The sequence below is a fragment of the Squalius cephalus genome (assembly GCF_949319135.1).
Source record: "Squalius cephalus genome assembly, chromosome: 12".
Taxonomy (NCBI): Eukaryota; Metazoa; Chordata; class Actinopteri; order Cypriniformes; family Leuciscidae; genus Squalius; species Squalius cephalus.
This window is the reverse complement of record NC_137133.1, coordinates 10,282,083-10,291,867: the sequence shown is the minus strand read 5'-3', so window position 1 is coordinate 10,291,867 and position 9,785 is coordinate 10,282,083. Positions and strand designations below refer to the sequence as shown.

The window sequence follows — 9,785 nt, the reverse complement described above, 5'->3', positions numbered from 1 at the left end:
TCCATAAGATATCTGCATTAAAGGTATTAATCAACGAGCTTAAGCAGACATGCACCTACACCATAAAGCTATGTGATAATGAAAAGTTTATAATTGACTATGATCAACACAGTTGAAGTCTCAAAAGTGGCCTGAAAAGTTTTCAGATTGTGCTGTAATTTTTATTTGATAATAATGTTTAATGCAAATTGTAATTTTTATTGAATAAATGAGTTCCAAAACTACAAAACCATGACAATACCACAGGACAGAGAAAATCCAAGATAACATTAAATATTCCATTCAGCGATAACGAGACTGCTGGTCGGAAATCCTCGATTCAGGTTTAGATAGAAGAATGTCCAGTATGGGACGAATGCGTGAGCGGGAGGGAGAATCTGTCTCAGCCACGGGACACCAGCAATTCAGTCCACCTCACAGTATGTCTGACGCCAAGATGAATAAATCGTTTCATACATATGCGCATACAGAGAGAGTCATTTCAGAGGTTTCGGTAGAGCTGAGTTTTTAACCTTTAATTTCTGAAAGAAGAAATGCGACGTGTTGAGTTTTTTTTTTAAAGCCTAATCTATCTGCAGAGATATAACCACATGGTGGCGTAGATGTCCATCGGTGGGATAGCCATTCATCCATCTCTCTCCTGTCGTTAGTTCAATTCAGTAAGAGCGAGAGAAAGAGAGCGAATTAAAACGCTCTGGGAGTAATCAAATTGAATCGAATAACAAACCACATCAAAACGAATGGCTTCAACTTTATTAGCATAATAACTACTTATGAAGAAAGGGCGCAATAACGGCAAAGATTTGAGGTTTGACATTTTTACAGACATACTGTAGGCCTATATTGTTTGCATCTCTCTCTCTCTCTCTCTCTCTCTCTCTCTCTCTCTCTCTCTCTCTCTCTCTCTCACACACACACACACACACACACACACACACAGAGAGAGAGAGAGAGAGAGAGAGAGAGAGAGAGAGAGAGAGAGAGAGGGGGGGGGGGAGAGAATGACAATGCTTCATGGTGTTCACAGTAAAGAGATGGAGGAAAAGAGTAGACTAATAACGTTTTAGTTGTACTTTCTACTATAGCGTTGTCAACTGACTTAACACAAATGCAAATAATTTAGACACAATTCGGTTCAATGCCAACTTTTCTTAAGGCAAATTTGCAAACTGTGAAAATATTCACAGACTTTTTTTGTATTTATATTTGAATAGAATGTATCTGATATATATATATTATGAAGAACATAACTTTGTTTTTAAGAAGTTCGTTGGATGTTATAGTAAGTTTTAGAGAGATTAATTTGATCATTTTTATGATAAAAAAAAAGAGAATTCTGAACTCGGACTCTAAATCTGTCACTTATTGTTTTCTGTGCATTAGTTCAAACAGATTTCAGTTCCGGTGAGCAGTAGTTGGTGCTGATATGGAGCCAGACTCATTGAATGGTCAGTTGTCACCGGGCTCGGTCTGTCGCGCTGTTTTCACACACGCGCTGTCCAGCGTGCTGAAGCTCGCAGCTTTTTTTCTTTATATCGGCTATATATTTGTGGGCGTGTGAGCGTGTGGCCGAGGCAGAGGCGGTACTGCTCTGCGCGGAGGAAATACTTTATAATGAATAAAGGCTGACCTTGGACGCAGAAAACCGAGTCAGCACAGGCGTTAAGCCCAGGAAGAAATGTACCTTAAGAACATGCTTTTCCTATGGGTTTAGGATCCCCAGAAATCTGAAATTTTAAAGCAAAAGTGAAACAATAATTTCATATATATATATATATATATATATATATATATATATATATATATATATATATATATATATATATATATATATATACACTCACCTAAAGGATTTTTAGGAACACCTGTTCAATTTCTCATTAATGCAATTATCTAATCAACCAATCACATGGCAGTTGCTTCAGTGCATTTCAGGGTGTGGTCCTGGTCAAGACAATCTCCTGAACTCCAAACTGAATGTCAGAATGGGAAAGAAAGGTGATTTAAGCAATTTAGAGCGTGGCATGGTTGTTGGTGCCAGACTGGCGGTCTGAGTATTTCACAATCTGCTCAGTTACTGATTTTCACGCACAACCATTATAGGGTTTACAAAGAATGGTGTGAAAAGGGAAAAACATCCAGTATGCGGCAGTCCTGTGGGCGAAAATGCCTTGTTGATGCTAGAGGTCAGAGGAGAATGGGCCGACTGATTCAAGCTAATAGAAGAGCAACTTTGACTGAAATAAGCACTCGTTACAACCGAGGTATGCAGCAAAGCATTTGTGAAGCCACAACACGCACAACCTTGAGGCGGATGGGCTACAACAGCAGAAGACCCCACCGGGTACCACTCATCTCCACTACAAATTGGTAAAAGAGGCTACAATTTGCACAAGCTCACCAAAATTGGACAGTTGAAGACTGGAATAATGTTGCCTGGTCTGATGAGTCTCGATTTCTGTTGAGACATTCAGATGGTAGAGTCAGAATTTGGCGTAAACAGAATGAGAACATGGATCCATCATGCCTTGTTACCACTGTGCAGGCTGGTGGTGGTGGTGTAATGGTGTGGGGGATGTTTTCTTGGCACACTTTAGGCCCCTTAGTGCCAATTGGGCATCGTTTAAATGCCACGTCCTACCTGAGCATTGTTTCTGACCATGTCCATCCCTTTATGACCACCATGTACCCATCCTCTGATGGCTACTTCCAGCAGGATAATGCACCATGTCACAAAGCTCGAATCATTTCAAATTGGTTTCTTGAACATGACAATGAGTTCACTGTACTAAAATGGCCCCCACAGTCACCAGATCTCAACCCAATAGAGCATCTTTGGGATGTGGTGGAATGGGAGCTTCGTGCCCTGGATGTGCATCCCACAAATCTCCATCAACTGCAAGATGCTATCCTATCAATATGGGCCAACATTTCTAAAGAATGCTTTCAACACCTTGTTGAATCAATGCCACGTACAATTAAGGCAGTTCTGAAGGCGAAAGGGAGTCAAACACAGTATTAGTATGGTGTTCCTAATAATCCTTTAGGTGAGTGTATAAATATATATATGAAATTATTGTTTCACTTTTGCTTTAAAATTTCGTATATTTATATATATATATATATATGCTATCTGTAGCCTATGGCAGAATTATTGGGTGATGAAACTGCATATTGCCATATATTCTGCATATAATCTGTTAAAATGTGTCCCTAATAATAACAACCCTCGTTTTGTCCAGATTTTCAAAAACTTGTGATTTTCTTTCCTAAAAGTCTCTGGTCTATTCCAAATCTTCAATCCTGCTGGTTTCAAAAGGATGCCAGGCAAGAGTTGCAGAGTAATAGCTGTTTGTCTGCAAAGACCAATCTGCACTAATCTTGGTTTGCATTGTCAACAGGACAATGGTTGCGAGGACAAGCACCAAAATTCGACAACTTCCGCCCATAATGGGCGCTATAACTGAAAAACGCTTGTAACTGCAACCTTTCTATCGAGGAAGTTAAATTTATGGTTCCTTTTGGAGTTTTTTTGCTGCATGTACCAACATAACTATAGATAACATTTTGACAAATCAACAAAACTACTTACAGCCATAAAATTCAACAGCCTTTTGTTGCACATGGCTTTTAGCATAATCTGTGACTAAACATCAACTTCACATCTTTATGCAAAATGTCCCCACAGTTCCCTTCCATCGGGCCTCTTTTTTCATGAAGTTAAGTATATACTGATTATTTGGCAAATAGAAATAATTTTGATGTTTGAATGCTTTTTAATATAAAAATCAGATTGAAATTAAAGTCATATTTTTGACCTTGCAGTCTTGTTCTTGACTTATCAAACCTCTGTTTCTCTGTTCCTCTGCATTGTCTTTTGATGACCACCTGTTATGAATCCACATTTTGAAATCTTGTTCAGTCAGGTTTAGTGTTACAGCCAGAATGCCTTCAAGGCTGTAAAATGTTGGCTATAGGGCCAACTTGTTGAATAGAAACTCTTTCTCCAGTTCCAGAAGCTGAGGCCTACACTGTTTATTCAGTCTGGCTCCTCTTGTTGTCCTCGCAGCAATAATTTCCTAAAATGTAAACGTTCAAAGAATCACAATACATGTTTTATTAGCAAAGTTTAGGGAGGAGCACGTTCAGTTAATCAAATCAATTAGCGCGACAGGAGGTATATATACAGCAGACTTACCTCTGTCCCTCAACGGTTTTCCAGCATCCCTCCACCACCCCATCTCCTCACTCCTAACTATTCCTATCCCAGCCTGGGATGGGGGTGGGCACTCTGGGTTCGGGCCAAATTCCGAGCTCGGAACCCTCTCTTCGGACAACACACCAAATACGCATACTCTTTTACTCCATCTGTTTGGTATGAGCTTGTGAATTGCTTAAAGAACAACATACAATTGATTACGATGATAAGCATTGATATGTTTTTATTCATTCTGATTATTTCTCATAGACCTCAAGCCTGCTTTCCAACTTCAATATAATCAACAAATAAAGAACATCAGAGAGGAAGCTTAAGACATTTTATTAATGTATACTCCAAAAATTAAATGCGTCAAGTGTGAACATACCTGGAATAGACCGTGTACTTGAGATCTTGAAATGGAAATGCCACCTGTTCCCCACACGGCTGTAAAGCAAATAGCATGTGGGTTTTTTATCTCTCTGAACATTATAAACAGTTCATAGACAAGACAGCTTGCTTATATCCAGAATAGCCTACTTGCAGTTCAGTTGATAACTAAATTACTCGTCCGTCCGTCCGTCCATCCATCCATCCATCCATCCATCTTTCTATATATCTATCTTTCTATCTATCCATCTTTCTATCCATCCATCCATCCATCCATCCATCCATCCATCCATCCATCCATCCATCTATCATCTATCCATCTATCTATCTATCTATCTATCTATCTATCTATCTATCTATCTATCTGACCCTGATCCCCAATATCCCCTTATTTCCACCTGAATAAGTTGGCCAAAGTAATGAATAATATTCTATATTCTTATAATGGCCTATATTATCTCATTCAAAGCTGACCTCTTTTTACAACGGCTATGCATTCTAATCCAGCAAAGCCACTAAGCACACTTGATAATATAGTGGGCACGCTCAGAGGCGCAACAATGGGACGCATTAAAGAGGAGCTGACACGTCTCAGAAAGGACCCATTCTAGAGAGCGCGACAAAAGCGCTCGGGACATATTGTGTGATGACCGAGTTCCCACTAAATTAAGTTACCATGGACAGCACTGATGGGACACGTGTCTAGAATTCGCAGTTCCAACATCTTTGAAACAATCGCTTTCGGACGGAAACTCAGAGAAGCCCAAACGATGTCCTCAAGATGAAAACCGATGGTGAAAAACTCGACGAGAGTGTCACATCAACCACGTTTTTCATCATTGTACTTTGCAGTTTAAACTATTAAAGAAGCGATTTCCCGAACTGAAGACAAACCCGGTTTTGGAGGCATTCATTGCCCGAGTGCCCCACTTCTCTCAAGGCGAAAGCAGCTGCAAGCGCTTAAAAGGGGATTCTATTAATTGCTCTTTGTCATGCGTATAATTGGCCATTTTGCGACAGAGCGTAATCTTTTAAAAGCTGAGCTGTACTTTGTTTCCATTTTATATTTGATTTTAAGCATCGGATTCTCAAATATGGTACTCAACTGCACCACCCATACAAGTGATATTAAATGCCATAACACCAAATGAAAGCTTGCATCACCTTGCCTCAAATCCCAAATAGCTTAAAACAAGTTCAGCTTGCAAAACAAAGTAACTGCCAATAAGTAACCTAATAAATTAAGTTTTAATATCCGTTAAATATGAAGTAAAGTAAAAGTTCTCAAAAATCCAAACTCAAAACTCAGTTACATCTGAAATTAGAGAAGTGACGAATATGGGGTCAACACGTCTGAAAAACGAGAGTCAGTCCCGAAACAGCTGAAGACTCTTTTGTCGGGAGGTCTTTCTCTCTCACACACCTGCAAGGGGTGAAGTCTAATTCGATTAATAAGAAATTCAATATATATTCATTAGGTGCCTTCCCTCGATAATATATGATCGTGAAGCGAGACGTGAATGGAGGCCATTTATCCCCACTCTGAAAGGACCTGCGTGGGACCAAAATTTCACCTGCTTCCCCTCTCAATTAGGAATGTATCCCAAACTCTGACGGAACACGAGTTAAATTAAGCGTTCGCTAATTTCCTATCACCCCTCCTACGTAATCCCTCAATTTTCAGAATGCCCCCTCAATTTGGCCCAAGTTGAAAGGTTCAAATAGTGCCTAATGAAACAGTGACTAAATCGTTTTCTCGCGCGCGGAGGAACCCTGTAGACGTCTCGTGAAAGGCCTTGAGCTCGCCGCCGTCGGGGGTCCGCCGGCTAAATGCGAGTTCCTGGCAGGACAATCTAACCTGTCAAAGCCTTTGGCCAGCCCTGCGTAGCTTTTTTCCCCCTCGTTCGTATTGAAGGAATTGCTACATAAGCAACCAACGTGGGACAAAAACTGCAATTAAACTCTTTTCGGATTAATTTAACAGGGGGACAACCGTCTCTTGAAAAGCACACACAGAATAGGGTCGGCGTATAATTGACTATCACCTGGCTCGTGAGATAGAAAGTCTCTGCTATAGGCCTTTTGTGGCCTGTGCACTAGCCTATAGGAGGGAATATATGAGAAGAACAGTGGAAATTAAGTGAAAATATATCTCGTATAATGTTTAAATGGTACTTAAAGACCAAGTGAGCCCGTGCAGTTGAAGTGAAAGATCTGAACATCAAAAAAAAAAAAAAAAAAAAAAAACATAATTTGGTGATACAATTTTAAAATCAGATCATATACTGTATCTATAGACTTAAATGAGTTTCACATACATGAATTTACTTTAGGAGGTTTTTAAAGAAATAGTTTCCCTTGGGGTCAGAAGGCTTTGCATTGTATTAGCCTATTAATAAAACAAATGCTTTTAGCGTCTATAGCTAAAAAACTATCTGACTCTTGTTTTTACACTATGACAGAAATACAAATGCAGAACTTCACGTATTGCAATATTTGTCTCTCAAAGTTCTATTCATGTCGAATATAAATGGATGAGTGTTGACCGAGTGTATTTTTTTGAGTGCATTTATAGGCTATAGAAAATACGGTTCGTATCAAACCAAATTTTCTCTGGCTCTCTTTTTCCTAACACAACTTTTTACATCCTGATCGTATTATCAATTCAATGTGAATGTGATAAACTATAGGCTACAATATAATTTAATATATATGCATATAATTATAAATAAATATGCACGTAATATTTTTATTTAATGTAGAAAGAGGTTTATGTAATGTTGGTTTGAATTCCTGTAATATCTTCCAATAGGACAATTAATACATCTCAGAACTGATTCGTAGTTTCAGGAGTGATTTATTTAAATAAATACAAATATACACATTTTTTAATAGGCACATAAAATCCAGGTGGAAGAAAAAAAAAATCACAGCTTCTCAGTAGTCTAGGACAGATTGGACAGTCTGCATATTTACAATATCACGTAGGGAGTCTTTTATCTTCTCCATTTGTCTAACATTTGTCCTTAAAAAGAACAGGGATGACAGAGTAGGTTACCAGTGGTCGTTTCAAGAACGTTTTCACTTAACAAACTGTAAAAAAGTTATTGACTTGCATCACTTGCATAACAACTATTATTTCACAGTTTGTCGTATAGATGAGACAATAGCTGACTTAAGTGTCAGGGTAAAACAATATTTTGAGAGGGAAGAGGAAGGAATTGGCAGTGCTAAATCTCCATACACTTTGGGCTATTGAACGACGGAAGACAGTGTCCTATAAATTCAGTAGTTTCAACGGATCCGTATACTTTTTTAATGTGCCATAAGGTACCAAACTTAAGTCTGTGATGTTCATGACGCTTCTAGGTCGGTGAAGTCTCCTTCTCCTCTGTGGCCGACACAGGTGACAGGGATTCTTCGTCTTCTGAGCGCGGATAGTGTGAGTGGCTGCCCGAGCATTTGCATCCTGCATGCGCGCTCCGTGGCGTGCCTTTGCCTTCTTTCTTGTGTTTAACGCGGCGGTTCTGGAACCATATTTTCACCTGTTTCTCTGACAGATTTAGATATGTTGCTATTTCGATCCTGCGTAAGCGGGAGAGGTACATGTTGGATGAGAATTCGCGCTCCAACTCAAGCAGCTGTGTGCTGGTGAAGGCGGTGCGCATCCGTTTGCCGTTCTGTATGTGGCTGTTGTCAGACGCACCTATAGGGAAAAACACACAAAAATATTAAAATCACGTCAATGCCTATTAACTTTGCAAAATAATTAATTTAATGCCGTTAACACAACAGTTTGTTTATTTGAGATGTAAATGTGCTCAAACTGCAGATTCATTAGTTCATTAGATAGTTCCTTAAAAGATCAAGTAAATAAAAAGTAAAAGAAAACAAAAAAGTAACATGCGTAAAGACTTTTGCATTCAATATATTATGTCAAATAGTCGAGCGTAGGTAACAGGTGTAGTAGCATGCGCGTGCACCCACTCACCTAGAGACAGGCAGTGATACCTCCGAGGGTCAGTGACGCTGTAGCTTGTGGGCGTGCAAACAGGCGCGTGTCCGTGTCCCGGGTGCGCTAACGCGGAGCTCTGTTGGTGTGCTACCCTATGACAGAAAGCCGCATCACCGGCAGAGAAGCCCTGTCCTTTCAGGAGTGGGATTCCGCCGCGGGGAGAGTGGATATGCGAAGTTACGCACAGCGGACAGACACAGAAGGTGCCGGTCTTCCGGGACGGGCAAACGGGCGCAGTGACGCTCATCACGCCGGGAGAGTGCATGCCAATGGGAATGAGAAAGTCCTGCCCCGTGTGCTCCCGTAGAGCCGGGCGCGCGGGATCCTTGATAATCAAAGAGTCTACGTAGAAAGACCTCGACATGATTGCTCCTGTCTGCGTGAGATGCTGATGGTGTCAGTGATATACAACACTGATGGCGTTGCTCCAAGGACTTGCGCAGTACACAGTGGTCTTAACACTGTTCTAAAGCCCTCGGGAGCTGGCTTATGTTTGGTAGTTCAACAAAAGGGACCCCGGAGAGGGCCGGCCCTAACGTCACCCACGTGCGCTGCACGGCCTAGGGGCTTTAGTACCTCTGGTGTCCCGAGACACGTGATGCCCAGCCGAGCCTCCAATCAAATCTTTGCCCATACAGTCTTGTTAGCTCACAAGGTGGCACAACAGCTCTGGCGAGTACGCCTACTGAGATATCAACAATTATTCCATTATACTCCCGGTCTAATAGATTCATATTTTGATTTACAGATGATGATGAAGAGAGGCCTAAATTCCTCACAAGCTGAGCTATACATTGTCTGTATGTGTCCAATTCAAATAAGTAACCTCCTCCAAATGGGGAATTACACCTCAGTAGTCAAATTATACAAATAAATAACACAAGGGATCATTGGCCATGTATATAAGAAGTTACCAATCTTTCCTCTTTCTACTGTGATATGGGCTTATAATCTCTTGAAATGGCTACTGTTTTATCACTAACTTGACCTAACCTTAAACTTCATAGACAACGCAATAGAATAGATGATGTATCGACGGATTTGTATCTTTAAAACAAACAAACAAAAGGCTACACAAATTCGCAAAACAGATCCTTTATTTAATTGTATTTGAAATTATAAACAGAGATTAACAAAGGAAAGTTTATTATAGCGAATAACTATAGGCTAATAATGAACTTC

At 40.2% G+C, this 9,785-nt stretch overlaps 1 protein-coding gene across 1 annotated transcript; it reads right to left on the bottom strand.

The window, feature by feature from the left end:
* Positions 1-7,428: 7,428 nt before the first annotated feature.
* On the bottom strand, positions 7,429-9,066 carry gsx2 (GS homeobox 2). The gene is made up of 2 exons (XM_079888872.1): positions 8,580-9,066; positions 7,429-8,294 (listed from the first exon to the last, which is right to left on the bottom strand). The coding sequence occupies exons 1-2, from the start codon at positions 8,965-8,967 to the stop codon at positions 7,954-7,956; spliced, it is 729 nt and encodes a 242-aa protein (XP_079744998.1). The 5' UTR covers positions 8,968-9,066; the 3' UTR covers positions 7,429-7,953.
* Positions 9,067-9,785: the final 719 nt, after the last annotated feature.